This window comes from Lagenorhynchus albirostris, chromosome 14 (genome assembly GCF_949774975.1).
Source record: "Lagenorhynchus albirostris chromosome 14, mLagAlb1.1, whole genome shotgun sequence".
Lineage (NCBI taxonomy): Eukaryota > Metazoa > Chordata > Mammalia > Artiodactyla > Delphinidae > Lagenorhynchus > Lagenorhynchus albirostris.
In genome coordinates, this window is record NC_083108.1 from 67453624 (window position 1) to 67478607 (window position 24984).

Here is a 24984-nt window from a genome sequence, read left to right on the forward strand (position 1 = left end):
ACTAAGTGTTTTCTGCCCCTATGGTTTTACCTGTTTGGGATATTTTATATAGATGGAATCATAGCAATATCTGGCATTCTGTTTGTGGCTTCTTTTACTTTGGTATAATGTTTTCAAGGTTCATCCACCTTGTAGCATGTATCATTTTGTCATTCTTTTTCATGCATGAAGAATAGTCCAGTGTATGAATACCATGTTCTGTTTATGCATTATTCTGTTGGTGGACATTTGGGTTGTTTCCACCTTTTGGCGATTGTAAATAGTGCTACTGTGAACATGTGTGGCACAGTAGCTTTTTGTTTGTGTGTTTTCTCAGTTGTGGAAACTACAAGTACAAATGATATCGTGTAGGGATTCTCAAAACCTTTTGACATTAAAAAAAGAAAGAAAGAACCTTAACATGCATATTTTCTGCTATAAAAGGAGAGAGGGGAACTCTGTGTGGTGGGAGGTGAGGGTGCCCTTGCAAGTTTGGGGCTTGGAGTGAGGGGCAGAGCACTGAGCTGCCTGGGGGCATGTGAAGGCTGAGGTGGGTGGAGCACGGGGAGTCATGGGGCTCGGGCTCTGCCTCTGCCTTCTGCACAGCCTCCTCCTTCCCCTCTGCTGGCACAGATGGTTGCCCCACTCTCTCCCTTCAGGTTCCACCCCCATCTGCTTGGCCTCCACTAGTTAATGTTTGCATTAGGATTAGCTCCTATTGCAAACACCTGGACCACCTGGCTCTCCTTACTTCTTGCCAGATCCAGTTTGGTTTTCTGTTGAATTAATTTGTTCCTTTGATTCTGCACTTTCATGTTCCTTGGAAATTATAGCCCACTGTGTCAAAGGAAGCTTTAAGGACGCACTTGCATTTCTGAAATGGCCATGTTGTCATAGCAGTCAACTCATATCGTGGGGCTCAGTCTGTGCTGCTGGCATAGCCCCCGGTAGCTCCTCAAGATGGTACAGTACCCTCAAGAGGCTTACACTCTGGGTGAGACAAACCCCGTACAGTGAAATAGTTAACAAATGGTGGGGGTGTGTGCTTGGTCCAGAGTGCATCAGGATTTCAGAGAAAAGAAATGATCTGTGAGGACAGAGGTCTGAAAAGACTGAGGAAGAGTCATAATATGACGACGAGTAGCGTTTTGATGGGTGGAGCGGTCCACCCCCACTCTCACTGCAGTTTTCCCTCTTACAGGCGTTGCTCTGATGTATGTTTGTTTGTTTTTTTCTCTCCCTTCTAAATAGAAATTGAACCCCAGAGGGAAGAATCTTTGTACTGTTAACCCTTGCTTCCCCAGCTCCTAGAACAGTGCCTGGGCTGTAATAGGTACTCAGTGAATGTATGTTGAATGAATGAGTGAATTGCAGGCAAGCAGAATATAAGCAGAGGTACAGGTGCGTTATCCAACGCTGAGGGAGAGGTTGGAATAATAGAGTTGAAGGGGGAACCTTAGCTACCTAGGCCTCAGTGCTTTCAAACTGTGCTTTGCAGAACCCTAAGTTTCTTGGAAACCACTCTGGTTGTTAGGACGAGTGCCTAGAGCATGGGGCTGGGAAGTTCCCTCTGCCCCTCTCCCAGCACAGTTCTGCATGTCTTATACTAGTCTTCACCATACGATTTACTTTGAACACAGTTCTGCAGCTACACATAGTTTGGTTTCAGCGCTAAACAGGGAGGTCCTATTGTACAAGTAAGGAAACTAAGGCCAGATAAACTGCGTTTTTCTCAAGGTCGTTGAGCTGATGCCTGAAGTGGAAATTCTAACTCAGTCCAGTATTCTTTCCACTGACTTGACTCCTTCCGAGCAGAGGCCCTGTCTGCTTTGTCTCTTTTCAAGCTGCCGCTTGAGCACTGTCTTCCTCTCCTCAAGCTGGTCTGCCACTGGCCACGTCACACTTCTTGTTCTGGCCTCCCTTCTGGGAACCTTCCTCTCTGTCCAAAGCCTGTGTGTCCTGCAGGATCTGCCTCCGGGGGATTTCACTTTCGTTGGCATCAGTCTTCCCCTGTGCTGAGTTTCAGCTCTTGTTCATTTCTTTGCTGTGTCTTGTTCTGTGTTCAGGAACCCATCCCCTCTTCACAGAGTGGTGACTTGTGAATAGGTGTCAGATGAACCTGATGAGCTTGAGGGCAATGAAGAAACTAACCTGTAACACCTGGGTTGGCCGGGGGTGAGGAATCAGGCACTCACATACATTCCCTGTGGGCGTGTAAGTCGCACAACCTCTGTTGCAGAATTGCAAATGCACGTGCCTTTTGCCCCAGCAAAATTCCACTTCTAGGAATTGGTCCTACTCAATGTGAAGTACCAAATGTATAAGCATAAGATTTTTATAAGGAAACAGTCTGAAGTCTTAAATGTTTCTCCATCGATGGGGAGCTGATGAAAAACGTGGTTCCACCCGTATGGTGGAGTTCAGTGTAGTCACCAGAAGGGAGTGAATCTTTTGTACTGATAGGGTATCCTTTCCAATAAATGTGGAGGGAAAAAGATAATATCTATATGCATGTATTTCCTTGCTTACGTATAGAGGTCAAGAAGTGTGTATAAGATGGTGGTGACAGTGATTCTTCAGCAAACGGGAACAGCTAGATTAGATGGCAGGGGGATGGGGTAGAAGAGTCAGGGTCTGGCAGAGACATGCCCAGTGGACTGGGGGGGGGGATGTTCTCACTCAGTGTTCAGTTTTCTGTTGCTACGTGACAGATCACCACAAGCTGAGTTGCCGTGTAATGTAACCTAATCAAAGAAATGACAGCCCATCACCTTTGCCACAGTCTCTTGGTTAGAAGCAAGTCACAGCTTCCACCTGTTCTCAGGGGAGATTACACAAGATTGTGACTCACTGGGGGAAAAGGGTCATCTTAGGATACGTCTGCCATACCAGCGGCCAATTTTTAGTACCTAAAGTTTGCTCTTTAAGGATTAAAGTGATGCTAGAATTGGGAGCTTGGTTAACTGTGCATGGGCCAACGAGGTGGATTTTCAGTAGGGAGACCTGAAGGTGTAGTCACCTCTCCATGCTCAGCCTGGCACCTTAACTCCTGGAGGTTTTAGTCTCAGTCTAATTCCTTGGTTTTTATTTTGTTTTTAATGAACTCTGGTTTTACTTGAATGAGCTAAATTTTCTTAAAACGTCTGAAATGGTTGAATTTCTGTCCTGCATATTACTTGCTTTAAAAGAAGTAAAAACAGTCGAAGAAGAAGTAAAAACAGTAAAAGAAGTAAAAACAGTATTTTGAGAGGATAAGTAGTCAACTCTCCCAAATCAGGACAAATGTGAAATGGTTGGGAGTTAAGAAACCAGGAAGTTGGAAGTGAAGCTTGAATCTTTTTACTCCACCTGGTGGCGGGTTTCTGTCACTGCAGCTGGATTTAATACAAACACAGCCCTGAACGTTATTCTAGTTGAGAGTAACTGTTGACTGCTTTTAGCGTTTAACTCTCTCTGCTGTGTTGCACTCCTTGTAGACTTGCTGGGTTTTGGTCATGCTTATGCACTGTACTTCACCATGCATAGAAGGGATGTGATTAGACCCACAGTGTAACTGAATACTTGGGTGGATGCTTTGACATATTTACATAATCGAAGGATGACATTGTCAAACTAACTCTAGGAACAAGGAGTTGTAAAAACTGTCACTGTGATGCAGAGTCACAGAGTAATTTGCTACAGAAATCATATACACATTTAAATTTATGGGTTATTTGGTTTTTTCCTTGATGACTTATGGGAAGTCTGCATAGGACTGTTACTATAGCCACCATTCTCTGGTATTTTCTAGAAGATAACAGCACTGCCTAATGAAACAAGCTGAGCAGTCTGAGATTTCTGCTTAAATGTCCCCACCCAATTTCTTTTGGCTACCATGCAAAACGGATTTCTTGTTTTAGTGGAAAGAGGCATTGGAGTGAAGTATTAAGATGTTATATCCTTTTAGAGGGAAGGCTCCTTCTGCTTGTAATTGCAGCAGCCACTGAGCACAATCACGTTCCATCAGAACACACACCCTGCCCCCACATCTCCTCCATCCCCTCAGCTTCTTGCCCCTCCCCCATTTCAAATATAACCCAGCTATCACTCTTGAAAAGCCTTCCTCAGTAAATTGGGTGCCCCTTGGGGGCCTGGACTGTACTGATCATGTCTGTGTTTCTAGGACCTAACAAGATGCTCAACGCCTGACATGCAGAGAGCTCTTCAGTAAAGGTTTGATCAGTCAAAGAGAATTTGCAGATTTTTTCCTCTGTGGTGTGAAAAAAAAAGCAGGGCAATGGGGAGACAGTTTGGAGGAAATGAAGTTTTTATTGTTCAAATATTAAATGGACAAATGCTACTTTAGCTCCTTCTGTACTAATTCTGGATCATGAAGTATATGTGATGTGCCTTCAGTTCTAAAAACTGTGTCCTTTCTGAATGAGCAGATGCCTTTCTGTCAGATTAAAAAGTGTTTCAGTTAGATCAGATTGTAAGGAGGAGTCAAGGTGTCCAGCGTAAAACACCAGAATACAAGTTTTAAAGTATTTTTAATTTCTAAAGTCGCTGTTGATACATAACCACAATAAAAAGTTGAGAATTCTTTAAATGTCCTGATGAAATGCACATGCATATCTTCAACTCATTTCCAAAATATACACAAATGAGTCAGTTGACATCTGCTTCTGCTTTTTTTTAAGGTATGAATTTGAATCTGGCCCCTTTTAATCATCTCCAGCACTTTGTCTAAGTAGCTTTCCATGATTTGTATACAAAAGTCACTTCCCAGGAGAGGAAGAGTCTTTAAAGTGTAAGCCGAAGTGTACACATGATTAACATCAGAGAGACCTTCGTTTTTGGAAGTAATTTGAAAGAAAATGAGCACAATTTAAAAAAAGAAAAGAAAAGAAAAAGAAATTGGAACCACATTTTAGGTATTTATGTGTAACCGGGAAAGGATTGTATCAGCCTTCCTCTGTAGTCTATGCTTCCTCTGAAGTACATGCTATGGGACTTTATTTTTATAATTTATAATTTTTTTTCGTGGAAATAAATGTTCAATTCAAATTTTTAAGGCTCACAGGTCTAAAATTGATAAAGCTGAACATCTGCTTTTTAGATGTCAGTAATAAGCAAATATTAATGGCATAAAAGTTTGGGAGATATAGTTGAAAAATATAGATCTATGCCAAATTAAAATGCATCAGGTTTAAAGAGAGAATAATTTTTTTCCCTTTTTCATCATCTTAGGGTGTATTAATTAAAGGTGAAAGATTTTTCCCAAATGAGGCATTTCAAAGCCAAGAGTTGCCCAGTTTTTAACCTTAGTGTTGTTTCACTGAAGATGGTATTCCTAAAAGGAAGAGACACACAAGCTAGAAACTCACATGCCATATTGTTTCTGGGTCACAGAAAGGATGTGCAAGGTGTGGTCTGATTGATCAGATCCTTAGTGGAGACTCCTCAAAGAGCTCAGAGGGGCACTTTCATTGTGAGTGACCCAGAAAGCTCGTGCTCTTAAGATAAATCTCAGATTTCCTACGTATCTCTTCCTTCTTCTGTCCTTTTTAACCCCCCTCTGCCCCATTTGTTACTTTCAGGTCCTTATCCTTACATGCTCATGAGTATAATTGCCTTGGTTGCCGTGTTGTGTTTACCCCAAGTCCTTTTTTTTTCCTCCACATTTGCGATTGTCCCCGCCCCGGGAAGTGGTGGAGAGGAGGTATCTCACACTCTGGACTCAGAGCTCTATGCCTTCAGCCCTGATGCCTGCCCCCAGTAGCCAAACCTCCCTCCCTGGGCTGTGCTCCTTGGGTCGCCACTGTTGGACTCCAGACGGCTCTGTGCCATCTCCTTCCAGTAGAAAACTTCTCCTGAGCAGCTTTTTCAACAGGAGCTCCTGGAGCAAAGTGTGGCTCCCCTCACTAGTCCCGCTTCTTTCCTTGCTACCCCAAGGGACACGGGAACTCCCAGGTGAGAGGCCAGGGCTGCTCATAAAGTTCACTCCCTCGCGGGGCCTGGAACCCCTCTGCTCCGTTCCAGCCTATGTAGTTTCCCCACTTGTTTGGGCTCCTTTGGAGAATACCCCCACCACGGCCACAAGGCTGTACATGTGTGGATCTCAGTTGTGGCTGGATCTGCCCACTGGTCCAGTTCTCTGAACGTTCTTTAGAGGTTACAAGCTTCTTTTTAGGGCCCCTGAGGCCCTCTGGGGAACGTTGTGGCTAAGTCCTAAGCTAGGACTTTGGCCAAAACGCTTTCCTTTTAAGCAAGGTCTGCCCGTGGGCAGCTTGTTAGAGATGAAAATTCTCCTCCTCCCAGGTCAGAGCCTTCCAGGCCCTGGGCTGTCTCTGTCCAGCTCTTTAGGTGATTTCTGCTCACTCTTGGGAAGTGCTCTAGTATGCTGTTACTGGTCAACATTGTAGAGGGGGCACTCTCCTTCTAGGATTTTGGAAGCAGAAGGAACCTCAACTGGAGGCCATGGTCCCAAAACATTCACACCAGTCGCTAATTTTACTGTTCAGGAGTTTCAGCTCAGGGAAGTGCTATAACTTTCCCGCAAGCCACGTTACCAATGGACTCAAAAGCAGGGCTGCTGACTTATTTTTCTAGAACATCTCACTGTATGCTGTTCCTTCCTTTGCATTATGTTGATTAAGAGCATTCTCAATTTATTTAAAACAAGCAAGTGCTGGCTCTTCCATCCATCTTCTCTTGCCCCCCGAAATAGCAGCTTTCGTCGTGGCCTTTGTTACCTCCATCCATAACTGCTAAACTCGGGCATATTTGGAAATTTGCGTACATACAACAGAATAGAAGGATTGGAGACCCTAAGATGTCTTTTGGTGTGCGTACTTACAGTGAGCACCACTCATATATTTTCATGTTCATTTAGCAAACATTTATTGGAACTTGCTATTTGCTCTGTGTTGGCGTGGTAAATATTTTTCCAGATAAACTAATAATTGTATCTGTCTGAAGAGCCTGCAAGATTCTTAATCAGTGAACATGTTAAAAGTGTTTCTAAGTGACTTGGAGTTCGTTTTTTCTGATTGTGTAGTCTGGTGGTGTCGAGTGCCCTCTACCAAAGAGCTTTTTTTCTCACAACTGGTAGAGACCAGTGCTGGGCTCCAGGGTGCCTGCAAAGTCCGGGTTCAAAGGCTGACAAGATGGTAGATTTGGAGTGTAGTACTTTACTAAATGAAGAGCCCCCACCGTTTAATTGCGTATCCAAAGGCAGTAATGGGATTGCTGGGCTCATCCAATCCACTTGTAGGAGTCCCGTGGTGATGGTGGTCTCCAGGAAAATGAATTGGCTTTTAAAGTTTGTGCTTTTTGCTTGTTCTTTCCAGCACTGACCATTTGTTCTCCGGTTATGATCCATTTGTTTGGCGAATGTGTTTTGGTGGGCCCGTTTTAGTTGAGAGCAGAAGTACGCTAAGCTGTATCTGATTTTCTGAAATCTTGGTTGCCTTTGGAAATGAACATGTAAGACTTGCCTTTTCCACCCACTTAGCTGTTGTCACTTTGAACACCATTCCATTATTTGAGTATTGAACAATCTGGCACTTCATAATTGTTTTAAACCATGAGTATGTATTGTTTTAAAGTTACTGCTCGTTTTAAACATACTTTTTTCCTAAATGTCAGCCATGGAAAGCTGATGAAACTTGGTTTCATTTATTTAGGCATGTAAGTTTTGGTCACACTTTTAAGCAGTGCTTGTTTCTTGCGCTCTAGGAAGGATTCGGGCATATCTTTTCTTTTGATCAGACATTCTGTGAGACAGTACCCAGATGTTACACATTTGAGTAGATAGTCTTGGCAACATATGCTTTATTGCACTGCCTTTAAAAAAAAACTTCATAATTTTAAAGAAATGTAAGAATCACAAAATATGCTTTCTAAATAATCTTTATAAGATTAAAATTTTTTCTCTTTAAAATCAGAAACATGAAATTCGACTGGAAAAAGTTAAATATTTGATCAGACCATATGAAATTGTTAATATTTGTCAGCTTTTGAGCCACAAAAGTGACACTTTTGGGGTCAATCTAATAGACTTCAGAATTAACCATTGGTAGCTGATAACCCTAAATGGTCAGCGCTGACCGTCACTCCATTGTTGCCCACAGCTTTCACAGAGCGCCTGCATCTTAGATGTTACTTTTGTTCCAGCTGTTGCCTCTCACTTCCTAAGAAGGGCTTTCTGCCTCCCAGAGCTGTGGCTGCCCCATTCTTCAGCCGTGAAGAGAGCCTTTGTTTATTGGAAGTCTGTGGCCGGGCTCCAGCAAGTGCGAGGAGCCTGTGGTTGCCAGATGCTTCAGGTCTCCTTGGCATGAGCAGACACTCAACCCAGTAGAGTACCTCTCCCTTCTGCCACTAGAATGAACCTAGACACTCATTTCTATCTTGAAAGGGTGTAACTTATCCCCGGTATATGTGCAAGAGCTCCAAAAGCTCTTTATTAAAGTGTGTGCATCATAAAGAGGTGAGAGAGAAAAAAAAAAAAAAAAAAAAGAGGTGAGAGCTGTGATCCAGCTCCTGACTTGTAGTAGTAGCCTCCTTGACCTCTGGAAACTAAAACAGAACAACTCAAGTACAGGTTTTGAGGTAGTGGTGGTTTTGCTTTTGCTTAAGAAACTTCACTTGTCAAAGGCTTATCTCGTCTCCCTTCGCTGTGCTGTGAAGCAAATCATTGTCAAGATCCTTTTCGTAGTGAGTTACAGAGGGTGTTTTCTTTTCTCCATTCTCAAAGAAGATATAAATAAGTGTAAGCATGGTTCTTATTAAAAAGAAATGTGAAAATGTTTCCCACTTTATTCTGCTGCCTTACATGGTCAAGTACTCTGGAACACTTAGATTTGCATCCAGTGGTGGATTTAGAGAATGTCCTGTGTATTTGAAGGCATAGTTGGATGGCAGTGCCCTCTTGTGGGAAAAGAGCACATTGCTTATTTCATGCTTGCTTAAATCTTAGCAAGAATTTTAAAATTTCTCTGAAAACTCTGTGTGTACAAGCTTATGTTGCGGAAAATACTTTTTCCACTAGAACCTGTTATTGGTATTTACTTCTAATCTCTTCCATGATTTCAAAGTAAAAAAAGGGAGGGTGGTGGAGGTGGTCAGGTGTGAAGTAGTTCCTAGGGGGGAGAAATTGTCTGGTAAGAGTTAGAAAATGGGTTTTTTTTGAGCAGCTAACGGCAGATATTTTTAAAGAAATGAGCATAAACAGCTCCAAATCAAGTTTTTAAAGTCTGTTCCTTATAAAAGCCCTTTTCAGCAGTGTAAAGCCCTCAAGGAGAGGTTCTCTAGACCGAGTGGGAGTAAACATCCCTTAGGGTACTTGAGTCTTATCAAGTGATGAAGTGTAATCACATCACATTTTTGCAGTAAAGTTTCGTGGTGCCTGGGTGTCCACAGAGCAGCATCTGAGTCCCGGCTCTGCTCAGCCACCGTGAACTTGGGCAAGGAACTTCACTTCCTCACCCCCAGTGGCAATGTTAGTAACTTTGTTCCAAGGTTGTGAGGGTTAACTAGGAGGAAGTGTGTGCCTGGAACATAAGTAAGTTTTCCTAAAATGGTAGCAAGAATGATGCTGCTGATCAGATTTTGCTCTTGCTGTTAAAAAAAAAAAGTTAAAATTTTTTCTGCAATTATTTCCCATTTAGTGTTTGTTAAATTGGTGCTAATGGAATTAAGGGGGTCCTGGGATTTAGATGCAGCTGTGCCTGAAGCCCAAATCATGAACCAAAATGGACATTTTACTGGAGAGGGCTCACCCTGCGAATTTTCAAGAGGACATTCCCATTTTAGTGTAAGGAATTTGATGTAATACGTTCTGTGATCTACTGTCATTTAAGGAAATAAATGCATTTATGTTAAGCAAAACTTTCCTAAACATATTGTTTATGTTTTAGGCATACGCAGTTTAATTTTAAAATATATATTTAACAATCATCTTTAATAAAACTGACTTGTTGGTATGTTGAAACTTATTTCATTGGTTTTAAGAGTTTAAAATGTCTTCATTTTTAAATGCTATACTATATAAACATATAATAATAAATATAATGTAACAGTAACAAATATATTGTATATTTGTGTATGAAACACAGGCTTATCCAAACCAGTAGCCTACTGACCCCTGAGAGGAGGGCTGGGGAGTACCCTCCAGCCCTGGGCTCTCCAGGAACCCAGCCTCTGGAGCCCAACTATTTAGTTTCCCTGCCAGGTTGTAGGAGATGGAGACTGTCACATCAGGCTTTTGGTTGTAACTTCTTTTCGTAACCGAAATTCTGAGTTTTTTTCTCTTTCTCTATCAATTTGCAACCTTCCAAAGGCTTTGGGGGTCTGCCTTCATAAACATGACAGTGTTGGCAGGCTCTGGCTGTGATTCGGACAAGATGAGAAGGAATGGAGGAGGTGATTACTCTAGCTGTGCTCTAGCCCAGCAGTGCTCTAGGCTGTGGCCACCTTTCAGCACAGAGCTCTGCTGACAGCGTCTGTCCTCCTCCCCTGTCCGCCAAGCTCGCCCACCCCAGGTCTCTGTGCAGCGTCTCTATGAGATTGAAAAGATTACAAGAAAGTGTTCTGTTTGGGTGTGTAGGTTTGACTGCATTTCTCAGTTCTCAGGGCAGTTGTTTAAAAATTCAGCTTTAAAGATTCATTGGTGGAAAGCCAGTAAGGATTAATGAGAGTGTTGAATTAGAGAATATTTTTTAATGCAGTTTTGTTCCTCTGAGGTACATTCAGTAACAGAAACTAGGCCAACAAGTTATTGACAATTAGTGGTCCTTTGGGAATCTGCTTTAATGAATAGATAAGAATAATTTGTAATTAGCATAATAATTATATGCAAATGAATGCTTCTGAATTGCTCTAAAACACTTCTGAACTGTTTAAACAGCCCTCCTGAGATCTTGTTACTCTATTAATTTGTGTAGCAAATCTTTTTTTCATAGATCATACAAAGATAAACTTCAGTCTAGCCCCTGTCCGAATTATTATGAATTCCAAGGTGGTAGGACCTGAATTAATGAGATTTACTTATACTACATTAATGGTACTCTATGGGAACCTGAAAGGGTGAGGAGTCACTGGGGAGATGTGATTAAAAATAGGAAAGAAAATTGCTTATTTGAAAATAACTGTTGAAATGAGTTTCTTAAACAAGTTAGTAAATGTTTTCTCTTTACACCTCTGTTACTTGCAAAATTTAATGCAAACTTTTTTTTTTTTTTTTTTTTTAAATGGACTTCCCTTTTAGAGTCTGGCTTGAGTTTTCTCAGCTCCAGTTAGCTATGCACTGGGTCAATGGTGATAGAATCTGGGAACTCCATTTTTCTAAGTGCCACAGTACTGGAAAATACAGGGCAGTGCTAATAAATGATGATGTTTGTTTATCTACATGTTTAATTCAGCTCTTTCCCCCATCCTGGTCTTTACTTTTAGGATGTGATTAGAAGAAATGAGCTTTGCTAAGTTGAGCAGCAATACCTGTGCATTTTAAACTTAATGATTATCTTTGAGCTATTTGAATAGACACCTAATTAATCATCTTGTGCTAAAGGAAGGCATTTTACAGCAGGCTGCAGGATCCTAATATCTTTCTCAAGTTTTTGTTTACCCTGTAGAATTGTTTCTCTTTGGGGAGAGCAGGTGTCAAGGAGTTGCTAGTGCATGTGGATTGGGCACTCTTTTCCTTTCCTTAGTTTACTGTAACCTCACCTGTGGTAACCAGGCATGGTTCTTTAAGCAGTTTCTGGTATCTGGAGCTCATCTCAATTTTTCCACAAGCTGTTAAGAAGCTCTTACCAGCCTACCCCCATCACCTCCTCACTCCCCCATTTATAATCATGAGTTCAGTCTGGCTCTAGGACATTGGGTTGGCTCAGCACAGATTTTTTACTTGCATTTTGGGGGACAGCCACTATGCTAAAAGATTCATAAAACTAATTTTTTTTTTTTTTTTTTTTTGCGGTACGCGGGCCTCTCACTGTTGTGGCCTCTCCCGTCGCGGAGCACAGGCTCCAGACGCGCAGGCTCAGCGGCCATGGCTCACGGGGCCCAGCCGCTCCGCGGCATGTGGGCTCTTCCCGGACCGGGGCACAAACCTGTGTCCCCTGCATCGGCAGGCGGACTCTCAACCACTGAGCCACCAGGGAAGCCCCGTAAAACTAATATTCTTTGTCTTCAAAATGAATCTGGTTTCTGTTGAGAGTTTCTATTGAGAACTGTAGTGAGTAACAGATGTACACCCAAGAGGTAGCCCAACTTTTGTATTCCAGTGACAGAAAACAGTTATTTATAAGAATTTAATTAATGTATTCTGTGGCTCTAGCATGGAGTCTCAGTAACCCATTTATTTACCATATTTTATTTTATTTGTTCTCCAAAGGGTGTCTTGACTTGCCTTTTTTACTTAAATAAGAGTTTTCAATTAAATAGAGCTGTATTAACACTTATCTGAATCTACCTTATGCTGATACCATTGTGTTTTTCTGTTGTTCAGGCGCTAGCATTGGTGGAGCAAGCAGTGTCTGGGGACATTACACCTAACTTGATAATGATGGTTTTACTAAACCCTTCCTTATCCTGGCCAGGCGTCTGGGCATTATACAGACAATTAAAATTTGATCATAAAAATTTTTAAACACAGTGCACCTTAGCAATAAGATTTTTCTACTTTTAAACATGATTTTAAAACTCATTTTAAAAATACATTTCCTTGGCCTAGTGAATTTGCTTTCTTTTTTTTCCCAAGGATTACAGAAAGTGCATAGCAAATTCAGCCTTCAGAATACCCAGGAGCTGAAGACTCAAGTAGGCTACAGCTGTCTTCACCCACAGTATTCTAAAAGAACTAATGAGATGAGAAGTCTGCAGCTGGTGGCAAGCACAATAAACCATGAGCCAAGGGCTTCTCTTCATCAGAGCTTCCCCTTTCCCCACGGGATCCCAAAGGAGACAGAATACTAACAAAGCCAGCAGGCTGTCTCATTCCACACTATTGCTCATTTGCAGCTATAATTGGTAGCGGAGGTTGCATTCTGTATGCTGAAACTGTCATACATGAAGGAATATATTTGTTCATTGTGATACGGATATAAATCGGCCAGTTTTCATATACAGAAAGACCAAACTAGCTACCCAACAATAAAATTGTAGCAAAAAAGATACTGTTCAAAAAATTAAATGTTTGTTATAGAGATACAAAACTGAGGTTGTTAAAACCACACCTGCTTCCTGCTTTTTAATATCTTGCTACTTAATTCAACTGATTAAACATTTACGTATTCAAACTAACATTAAAAAGCACCAAAAAATTCCTAGGTTTTGACAAGATGCATTATCCTCATCTGTCAAGGTTAAGGTGCTATTGTTAATAATTGGGTTTTGTTGCATTTTCAGTATATCCTTAATGTTTGCTGCTTTGTATTCAAGAGAAAAAAGTGGAGAGGGAAGACTTAGCTTTGGAGATATATGTATATATGTGTATGTGTGATATTTTATATGCACACACTGATGCCTTATAGGAAAATCCACTTTGGTATCTCTGGTGCTGCTGCTTCTTGGTGTTTTTGAAATGTGTTTTGCTTATCTGGCTTTTGTGGACACCCTTCTGCTGTCCTCCTGTGTGCTGGACTAGAATGAGCCCAGGACAGAGGGTAAGAAGGCTTGTGTTCAAGTCCTCAGGTAGGTGAGCCATTGCCACCTTCTTGTTGGACTGTGGTTTCCTCATTTGTGAATTGAAGCGACTTGGGTGGTCTTCAAGGTGCAGTTCACCTCTATAATTTTGTGAATCCGTAGTTCAGAAAAGTTATCCAGTGAACAGCACTAATAATGAAGGCTCGGAAATAAACTTTCAGGATCAGTATATTAGGTCCAGAGTGGAGAACTTTTAAAGTGTTATTCCATGTTCTTCAGTTAATGAATCTATGTCATATAGGCATTGAAAATCCCTTAAGGTGTCGCCGTGGTATGGAGCGGAGCTGGGTGGGGTTAGGAAGGAGAAAGGAGTGTTGTCCAAAAGTCCATCTAATCCAACGGCTTACATTTTCACATTCACTGGTGCTGTAATCATGCTTAGACCCAGCTCCTGGGGTGAGTCACCCCTTAATTAGTTTACCTCTACATGAAAATAATTTATGCTGGTACAATTTTTAGACCAAGCTCGCTTTTCTTAAATTAGTTCTGCCTTGGTTTACGTACTACCCTTATTGTATACTGTCAGCCCTACTGATACTTGTGTACACTTTGTTTTGTGGATTTTGCTTTTTCTTTCTCTTGGAGCTGGTGAGTTTAGCATCCTCAGAGATAGTTCTGCAGTCTCTGTTTCGTCAGATTTGTCTTCCAGTTGTGGCATGTTTTATTGGCTTAGTGTTTTCCTTCTTAATGGTACATAAAATAATGGAGCATCCTGTAACTGGCAGCCTCTTAGATTCAGGAAATGTGGTGTTTACTATTCAACTCATGCCAGGCTCCATAATATCTTCGATTTTGTAAAAAGCAAAAACTTGAGCATCATGCCCCCAGTAAGGTCACACCCCAGTTAGTAAAAAAGAAAAAAGGAAGTATTTTTCGTTCAAATGGGATGAACTGTTAAATGTTAAACACTGGTCAGACCTCTGGGCATTATACAGATAATTAAAATTTTATCATAAAAAAATTTAACACAGTGTTCTTTAGCAGTAAGATTTTTCTACTTTTAAACATGATGTTAAAACTCATTTTAAAAATACATTTCCTTGGCTGGTGTCGGTTGGTTTCAATTCTTTCTATAACTCTCCTCTCCATTCTCTGTTGGCAGTCAACATGTAGCCCCTGGGGTTTCGATTACCGTTTCTTTGTCTCTCTTGCTTTGCTCCCAGCTAGACTGATTTTCTAGGAGCCAGAACCAGGTGTTGGCTCTCCTTGTGTCCTTAGATCCCTTAGACTGCCTCTTAGCTTAGCATCCTGTGCACTGCATGGTGCATATGTAATGCACCTTTTCTGTGATGGCTGTTCAATAAATAGACCTTGAATCGAGGGAGAGGATGTCAAAAGTGATTATTTGATATAATGTTAAATATTTTCAGTTTTGGAGGAAACTGAGCTTATCTCTGGGTTTCCAAGCCTCTGACCTAGAAGAAAATGGGGTTACAAGTATTTGTTAGTAGGACAGCTGATTTCTCACTGTGAATCCAGGTCTTGAGACCACCTGTACAGTTGATTCTTTTCTCAGTCAGCAGTGAAGTTGTTAATTTTTAGGGTGCGGTTCTAAATTGGAATTTAAGAATTCATGTTAGCTGACAGTAATTGAACTTTCTGCTGATGTGCCCAGACACACCAGCTAACTCCAGTTGTCTGACTCCTTGCAGTTGGCTCATCCCAGTTTGTCATTCCTGGACAGTGCTGACTGACCTCGTGCCTGTAGCTGCGCCATGTTGCGTATTTTAGCAGTAAGGCTCAGCATGGCCAGCCGAGTTTGCCTGCGTAATCGTCTTAACCCTCTGGGGGACCTTTTTGTAGCTTCTTAGAAGACAGCGGTTAGGAGTTCAAGGTCACACATTTGCCCAGTTATCTTTCTTTAAAGTTTTGTTGTCTACCCGAACCTCACTCTTCTCCTTCCTCACGTAATCTATTTATAACTTTCTCTTTAGGAATTATTAACATGTCATATGCATTTACTGAATAACTGTTGAGTCTTGATTGGCTGCTTCTCAGCATGTTTTCTTTGATTTTGAAAGTTTGTATTATGCTTTGGCATGTGTTCAGTGCTTGCACTGCCCCTATCTCTAAAACAATGATTTTTTTTATATTGACTTGTCTGGGCATTTTTCTCAAAGTATGTGGTCCCTACATAAATGCTGTGAAGGACCCCTGGTTTAAAAATTATGCTCAAGAAGAAAGGGGCTCTCCTTTTGTATTTTCAACTGACCTCTGTTCACTGTTACTGTTACAACTCATTTCTTTTTTAAAATCTGGATGGTAGCTCTTCAAAAGTAGTTTTTTAATTTCTATCTGTAGATTGTGTGTATGTATGTGTGTAATGACCAAAGAACTTTTGTAAAGCAGATAGGATTAAAAAGGTTTACTCCTTTCATGTTTTCCATTCTATCAGAAAGAGGATATTAAGGGAAACAGTATTTACACACCAAAACCTCCTATAAAACCTAGATTTTAGGGCTGTTCCCTATGGCATGATATAACTGAGTCCCACATGGAGTCGTAAAGCCCTCACTCACCTCACTTGGCATTGCAGGGCTGACATGAGTGTAGTCCCTGAGGTTTGCCTGCGTACCCATGGCTCTCCACGAACAAGGCTTTGGAGTGGCTGGCCTCCTAACTGAGGCATCCGCCACAGACCCAGCCGTGGCAGAGCTCAAGGGATGCCACAGCATCCGTGGTTCTGATCGGTGTTCGCAGTCATGGGGGTTGCTCTCCAGCAGGCATTAGAGTCCAGTGTCTTCATCTAGGGGTGTTGTGAAAACTGGTATGGGTCGGCTTTATTTCTTGAGTGTGATTATATGTATATCAAAGTACTGAATATATAATATATCAAAGTACTGAAACTGTTGAAAAGTTTTGGAAGATTTCTTAGAGATAGCTATCCAGCAACCCAGTCATGGTGGACTGTTAGTCAGGACTTTTATTACTTTTTATTATGTAGTTGTTTTGCTACAAGGTAAAAGCTTAAAGCAAAGAGAACCAAACTGAGAACTTAATATCGTATAGAAACATTTTCCTGCGTTTATGCAAAGCACAGTAAGCCCCGTCAGTTTCTGTCATGTGTTTAGTAGCTGCAGAGGACTGTTCTGGCAAGGTTAAAGAATTTTCTCTGGTTTTCTTCTCTGCTTCTGACTTTGTTTTGCTTTGCAGGACTACAAAGCTGATGAAGACCCAGCGTTATTCCAGTCAGTCAAAACCAAGAGAGGCCCTTTGGGACCCAACTGGAAGGTACTGGATGCTGACCTTTCTGACAGGCAGAGTCTTGGCAACAGAACACTTGACAGGTCCTGAGTCTGGAAGAGCTGGTGACGTTTAAGTGAAAAACAGAAATGGCACAAAAATAGTTTTATTTGTGATAAGGACTCACAGCCAGTTGCAGTTGGCCAGCAAGTCTGTGCTGCATTAACAAACAGAACAGAGCCAGGCTGTCACTTTCAGCATAATGCTATTCTGATAACTCTTAAAAGAGACAAGTGATTTAGTCTTTGGGGATTGTAATGTTCTCTTTTGAGACTTGAAGCAGTACAAAAATCCATGTTAAGTGAAGGTTGATAGTTTAAATTTAGTCTTGGTAAAAACTGAACAAGTTCCCCTTCCCCGGTCTCATGTTCCTGGCCTTTTAATAGTTACATTTCGGAAAGCAGGGCACCAGAGAACAATTTTGATGGCAAGTAGTTGTTTTCTAATAAAAAGCACATCCTTACTTTATTCATGGAAGTAAGAAAAGCAATGTTAGGGTAATAATTTAAATTGCTATAGAAATATAATGGATTTTAAAGACATCCGCTAAACTAAATGACAGCCCCTTAGAGAAGGCTTAATGTGTTGATGGCAAGTTATTACAGCTAATTTGACAGGAGAAGAGGAGCATAAAAACCTAAACATGCCCAGAGCAGATTTTCTGCCAACAGCGTTTTACTTGGTAACCAATCTGTTTATGCTGAAGCCAGTCACAGGTCATCGATAAATGATGTCTAGGATTACTGTTCCAGTAGTCCCCTATCTGCAAGTGACAACTAAATACTGTTAGTCGTTGCTTGCAGATAGGGGATTACTGTAACAGCCCCACAGGAAGAACCCAGTGAGTGGTTCTCCATGGGTGTTGGACTATTTTGGACAGTCTTGCACATCAATTAAAATGAAGAATGAGACTTTCTTCTATAAGAAATGATTCATAATTATTTTCACATTTGTTCTCTGGATAGAGTTTGGTTCAAGATTCTCTCAGTTCAATGGCCATGACTAGAGACTTTTAATACCCAGAAAGTGATATATGTCACTTAAAAAAAAAAATTAAGGAACAAGTTCAGTATGCATGTTCTAAATTTACTCTCATGGATTTAAAAAAAAAAAAATTCCCCACCCCTTTTCAAGATTTCTCACTGTGAACTTTAGAACTCACCCTGAGTCAGAGGAGAAGCCTTTCTCTGAGATTTAACACGGGCCTTAAAAGAGAGTGCTGTGCTAGAGCAGACAGGTGTCTGCTTCTAAGGTTGCCGTATCTTCTCAAAGGTCTTCTGGCCCCAATAAGTACCAGCTCTTTAGCTGATGATAGTTTTCAGGGAATAGAGGGCCATGAAATTGAGACTTGGAGGTGGATTAAATGTTGAATTTTTTTCAAATTGTCAATTTTTCAGGTATAAACTTGAAAAGGTGATGCTATATTATGTGGTGGGCTATTGTGTCTGGGTGCACATCTTTCCTGTAGCACCTCCTAACCAGTTTTATAACAGGCAGCAAGGGTAGTTTGACACTATGACTTTTACCTGATTTCCAACCTTTAGGAACTTGGAATATGAGTTTTACTGCTTTTTTATTTAAGATTTTTACCTTTTTAACTAACATTGCTTTGTCTTTTATTATCCATTAATGGTTACTTAAAATTCTAGAATAGGTTTCGTTTTTAGAAATTGTGAAATTTTGCATTTTTTCAGGTTGCAGTATAGCAAATTATTGCCCCCATTTTGTGTGTGTGTGTGTGTGTGTGGTGAGGGGGTTAAACAATAGCTTATTTCTCAGGGAGAGCGCTGGCTGGTAGTGATACCATTCTACCTATTTGCCTGTCGGTTGTTGACTTGAGCCAAAAGATGGTAGGTGCAGCTACTCTCATAAGTTGGGTTACTGTTTAACTGAATTTCAGTGAGTTACTGTGATCTCAGAAATAACTCAGGGAGTCAAGAGTAAGTCAGAGGAGAAGTCTTTCTCTGAGATTTAACACTGGCCTTAAAAGCATCACTTACTGCTGAGATAGAAACTAAAGAGTAAGAAGGATTGACTAGCTGATGATACAACATACAGAAAAACAGGAACCTGTGGACTGACTTGCTCTTATCAGCATCTCCTGCAGCTGTTCAGCAGGCCCTATTTGCCTGGCACCAAAGGGAGCACCAGGGAAGGATAATAGTTGAAGGTTTCTATACTTCTGAAATATGAGAATAGGGAAGAAATACATGGTACTTAAGGCAAAAAGGAAGAAGAAACCCTGTTCTGGTCCCACTCACCCAGGATCGTATAGAAGAATGCTCCAGTCCAAGTGCTGCCTGGTGGTTCCTCTGCCGCTCCAGAGGCCCTCCATACCCCTCAGCAGAGACTCACCTTACCAGCACACATTCCAAAGGGTAGTCACAGCTAAGTGCACACCCCGTGATCGCTTTGAAACTTTCCCTTACTTATCCCACAGTGGTATTTTCCTTCTGAATCATTGCAGTATTTAATGCTTGTCTGCACCAGACTGGATGAGGGAAAAGAAGCTTTTTTTTGGTGCCAGGCATTAGACAAGGTTGTATTCAATCTTCACAACCTTCCTGTGGGGTAAATACAGCTGCTTCACTTTATAGATTAGAAACTTGGCCAGAGAAATATGGATAATAGTTACAGGAGAAGCGTCTGCCATTTCTGTAGCACCTGATTCAGTGCTAGTCACAGAGATGTGTAAGGCATGGAGACATAGCAGATTCTGGCTCTTAATCCAGAGATCCCGGCTCACCAGTCTGCACTGTTTTGCCCTCCTGCATCATGGCAGTTGTGTGGCTCTCTTATTCATGGTATTTTCCAGAATTTGATTCTTCTCTTAATACCTGTCATACGTTTCCAGTGGTCAGGGAATCTGTTAGGTGACAGTGGCACTAAGGGAGATCCATTAAAAACCCATCGTGAATCTATCACAAGTTGTGACTTAAATAACTTAACCCTAACTCTGAACCTCGGTTTCCACACCTCTAAAATGGGAATGATATTAGTAACTGCCTCAGAAGGTTTGTGTGAGGACTAAATAATGAATGTTATAATCCCAGCAGAGAGGAAGTGCACAATAAATGGTAGCTTTTATCATTGTTGTCATGCTTTTGTCTTTGGAAATAAAAATCCTCTATCATCTCCTGGGGTTAATGCGGTCAGTGAATATGCTACCCTATTTACGACACAGTTATTCCTTTTCTTTGTCTAGTGTCCAGGGTTCCCTTGGTTCTGGTGTCTGGGGATTGCCGAACACGTCCTGGTTCACCTGTCCTTACCCCTCATGGTTATGAGTGCTTCATGAGTGCTTGACTCGGGTCAGCCATAAAGCAGAGGCCACACAGTTTAGAGAGCCTTTGCTAGCAGGGGATCACGGGATTGCCAGGGAATAGATTTTCATATTACCTGTATGTGTTAGGAGTACAGACTTTTTTTTAGTTTATGGTATGATACATTATTTTTTTAAAACTACAAACCCAGAGGTGCAGACCTTAGTTGTATACGTATTCATTTTCCCTCTAAAAAAAGAATTTTTAAAATCTGAGCATGTGAATTACATTTTGTTATTTAGGGTTCAACACTTGATTAAGTGACTCTGCATAGTAATAGGAGAGTGATTTATGACCTATAAAGATTTTTGCTTCAAGGCAAAATTGTGCATTTCTCATGGATGTAAACGTCTTCTGTGTAGCACCACACATGCGTGTGTGTGTGTGTGTGTGTGTGTGTGTGTGTGTGTGTGTGCGTGCGCACGTGTCCATGTTTTGGTTCATTTTATGTTTCAGGGGTTGTGATGTTGGTATGACTACCGGTACCAATGGTTTACCCATTTGCATGTGGATTCCTTTAGCTCTCCAGTTTGCCTTCTCTGATGAGGTGAGGAGTTGTCATTTTAACCAACTGAAACAACACTTTTGAAGATTATGGCAAGGTCTCATTTTTTTCATCATTTAATCCAGATGCCTCATGAAGACTTCAGCCTCTATGTCTACATACATATGATAGTTAATAATTGGGCCTATAAAGGTCTTTGTAAGAGGCTTTGCCGAAGCATCTGCAGAGCCCTTACAGTGCTTGACATGTGTCTGAACATTGGGGTATTAGGGGATCAGGTCGAGTAAAGAAGTTGATGCAGAAATTGTGGTGGCTTTTGTATTATCTTTTTATATATCTTTATATAAATATTCTCTTTCTAATCATAAAGACACGTGCAGTTTGTCTTCTATGTCAGTTAATTCAATTTTATGTAAAAGCTCTGGCAGTTGGAGCTTGGCCTTGCAGAGCAGTTTGTTGTACAGTTCACCTGCGCGGTCACGCTTTAGATTCCTTTTGGACTTATGGCGGAGGCCGTTCTGGATTCTCCAAGCCGGTGGAGGGCAGCCATCTCTGGGTTATGGGGATGCTGATTTGTTTCCTGCTGTCCTGCCAAGACTCCTTTCTCTTCTCCCCCCACACCTGTGAAAAGAAGGCAGTTTTGGTTGTCTGTGGCCTAAAGTAGAGATACCACAAGGTTCTGTTGGCTGGGGATGGGAAGAATGGAAGTAGGGGATGAGGGAGAATTTGAAACCCCTCAGTGGAAATCTCTCTGAGGTAGAGACCGGCAGGAAAGCAGCCCAGATCATCCGTCCTCGTCCTCTAGAGGCTAACGAGCACTGTCTCTTGCTGAGCTGCCCGAGGAGGAGGAGGGCTGAGGGCGCTCTCCTATGTCTTCATCTAGACCTGGCTCTGAGTCCAGGAGGGATGTGAAGGCATTTTAAACGTGCTCCCTCCCTGTAATCTCACATTTGAAACCCCATAGTGGGTGGTATAAAGAGGCTTAATAATTAGTTTCTAGTTGACCACACTGTGGCTTATGTATACTAAAGCAGACCTTAGAACATGGCTCATTGTTTTTGAGTACTTGGTTTGGCAACTAGGTTTTCAATTCAGTATAAAAAATAGGCATTTTGCCCTTAGTGTGTATCAATTATGCAACTCCTAAGAGGACACCAAAAAAGCCGTTCTGTGTCTTCCAGAAGCTAAGTGCCCCAGGAGCGGTACATGATTAGTTCTAGCTTTATCTCGGGTACCGAATGCCTCTGTTCTCAGGCAGAGCCGAAGGACTAGGCATGGACGGATGGGATGTCTCACTCAGGTTTAAGGAGTGATTTGACAGGATGGGCCTCTTGCGGAGTGTCTTCCTGACAGTCAGGGCCATAAAGTTTTCATGAGTTTCACTTGAAGCGTGAATTTGTGATTTCAGTTGTATTTGGTGTCACTCCTGGAGTAATTGGACACAAGCATGAAGCACATGCTTAGTAAAGTTCTGATTAGTAAAATGGGTGCGAGCTACAAAAATACTAAGTTTGGAGGCATGGAAAATGTGACTGGTCATTCTCTCACAGGCAGTAAGCTTTACTGTCAATTTTTGTGAAATTAGTTTAACCTACGATTAGTTTAATCTTTTGAACTTTATCCCACGTTTACTTCTTCCATTTAACAGTTAGCACTTGCCCAACCAGTTAGGAATCTCCTGCCCTGAACCCTTCCGAGTCCTTTGTTGATGACCTGCTCATGGAACTTGGTGTGTCCTGCGTCAGGGTGGCGGTTCACGGGTTCATACTCCCTTCCTTCCCCCACCTCCTCGTCCCCCCGTCACTCTCTGAACTCTCAGCCGTAGGCTCTGTGTCCGGCTCACTTGGTATGTGCAGTGCTGAGCACGGGGTTTGCTCATAGTAGATACTTACAGATACTTAGTATTTGCTGAATTCAAGTTAACTATCTTAAACCAAATAAAAATCAGTGTTGGACTTGCCATGTACTTACAGAGAATATAATGTCCAGTGTTGGTCTGTCCAAATGGCTACCAAAATCTAAACTAAATTGAGGGAATGGCTGTGAATTGTAGCATCAGGCTTTGCTTGAAATTTCGGTACGCATACTCCACATACATTCTGTAATCGTGTGTTGATATTTACTGATGGGGGCGCTGGCAACAGCCACAGCAGTGCATTTATTTTTAACTTTCTTAGTGAACTCTGGGTTGGAAACTTAACATTACGAAATCAGCAGCTGAAATTGAGCGTTCAGATTGCCTAAAATTGAAAATTTGAAATATGAAGGGAGCATGAGCCTTATAAAAACTGCTGTGTCCTTGCAAAATATTAACTCTGGTTAGATGTAACTTATACCTATTCTGTCTTTATCCCAACACATTTTAAATAGGAAAAAGTGTATGTGCAGTTGACATGTAGGATGAAGCTGTGAGAGGACTACATTTTTAGGAAATGAGTTTGCAGAATGCCTTTGGGTGGTGTTTTTCCCCCTCTTTTGCATTTGTGTGTATTTGGTTGTCACAGATACGAGGAAGTAGTTCTTGTGGAGAGCATGGGCTGATTGCTCACCGTTCCAATTAAACACCCTGCGTTTTGTTTAGTTACGTTGTGTGGCTTCAGTATACATTACTCTCCCTTAGGCCTCATCCACATACCTCAGAGTAACCTAATATGTGTCGTTAAATTAAAAACATGATTTGAGCTTAGGGGTTTCATTTATAGTTAGAAAAGTGAAATGTAAGGAATTCAGTGAATACACAAACTATTTAAATACAATTTTGGAAACATTTCACAGCGAGCTAGTATTACAGATGAAATTTAAAATCGTGTAGAGATGGGTGATCATTTTGGGTTCTTATGTTAGCCCATGACTTTATTTTTTATAGAACTTCTGTTTCTTATCTTTTGGTGACCAACCATTCTTTACCTTTTATTTTCGATCGTTTTTTTAAATTTTCATGCTATAATCTGTATAAAACTTGTATTTTCATTAGCAGAATAATTTTATTTACTGCTACATTAGGTTAGGAAGTGTTAGGTTTGGGCTGGATTGGAATTAGGTGTGAATGATCTGAATTCAGATTTTGCCTTTATTTGCTTTGGGGTTATTTTTTCAAATGATGGAGGAGGAAAGAATCAGAAAACATTTGTATTGTTTAAGGCCAAAGAGGAAACTTTGCTTTGCGCCAGGAGCAAGCTCCCTGAAGGCTGAAACTCCTTTGGGTTCTCTGGATTCTAAAACACTGCTCTGAATGTGGGGTCGCAAATACTTGTCCCATTGAGATTTTTCACATTTTTTTAAAGGTTACACATTTTTTCACAAGAATACTTCTGATAACTCTGAAGCTGATAATACTTTACATGTATACCTTGTTTTTGCTTTAGAAGTTTAAGATGAGGAAAAATTAAATGTGGGCTGAACTAAAGTTACGTATTAAAGATCTTAATTCAGCTTTTAGCTTGATTTTATTTAGCTTTGATTTATGAAACATCAAAAAGAAAAGAAGCAGGAAAATATTTAGATTGTTTATAGTCAAAGATGAATGAAGATTTAAAATAGTACCCAGATAATTTAGGGCGAAGTAAATCTTTGTCCTAAAATACTCAGCTGAAGGCAAAAACTTTTTTAGAGTCTGTTTTTCAAGCGTGTTAATTTTTTTTTTTTCTGATTGTAAAATAATACATATTTATGAAGTTTTGAAAATAAAAGTTGTAGTCTCAGCATTTAATTACCGCTATTTGTTATATTTCTTAATTCACATAGTTTATTTTGCTGTAGATGTTTATATTATACATAGATACCTATTTATATTGGTATTATGATTTTTTTTTCTTCACATTCTTTGAAAAGATAGTTTTTAATGGCTGTATGCATAGTAGCCGATTGCTTGGAAGAACTATGAGGTATTTCACCAACTCTCTTTCAGTGGGTGTTTAGTAAGTCCAAGGTTTCGCTGTTCTGAAAAAATCTAGTGTTATTTTCTTACCTGATGAATTGGGATGCATTTCTGAAAGTGGAATTATCAAGTTAAAGGGTATATGGTATATATAGGATACGAGCAGCTTTAAAACTTTTTAACTACGTAGTGTCAGACCCCACCCCAGAAAGATTATGCCAAAAGGATTCTTTTACCTTTTATTTGCCACATGTAGTCAAGTTTACTATTTTCTGTGTCATCATTAAAGAGACTTTTATTTATTTGTCTGTTTGTTTATTTATTTATGGCTGTGTCGGGTCTTCGTTGATGTGCCCGGGCTTTCTCCA

General features: G+C 40.9%; 1 protein-coding gene across 1 annotated transcript in view; it reads left to right on the forward strand.

The window, feature by feature from the left end:
* PITPNB (phosphatidylinositol transfer protein beta) overlaps nt 1–24984 on the forward strand; it is a 61865-nt gene that overhangs the window by 23370 nt on the left and 13511 nt on the right. Inside the window, exon 8 of the mRNA XM_060120916.1 lies at nt 16822–16899. Within this exon, the coding sequence (XP_059976899.1) occupies nt 16822–16899 (78 nt within the window). The remainder of the gene's footprint in view (nt 1–16821; nt 16900–24984) is intronic.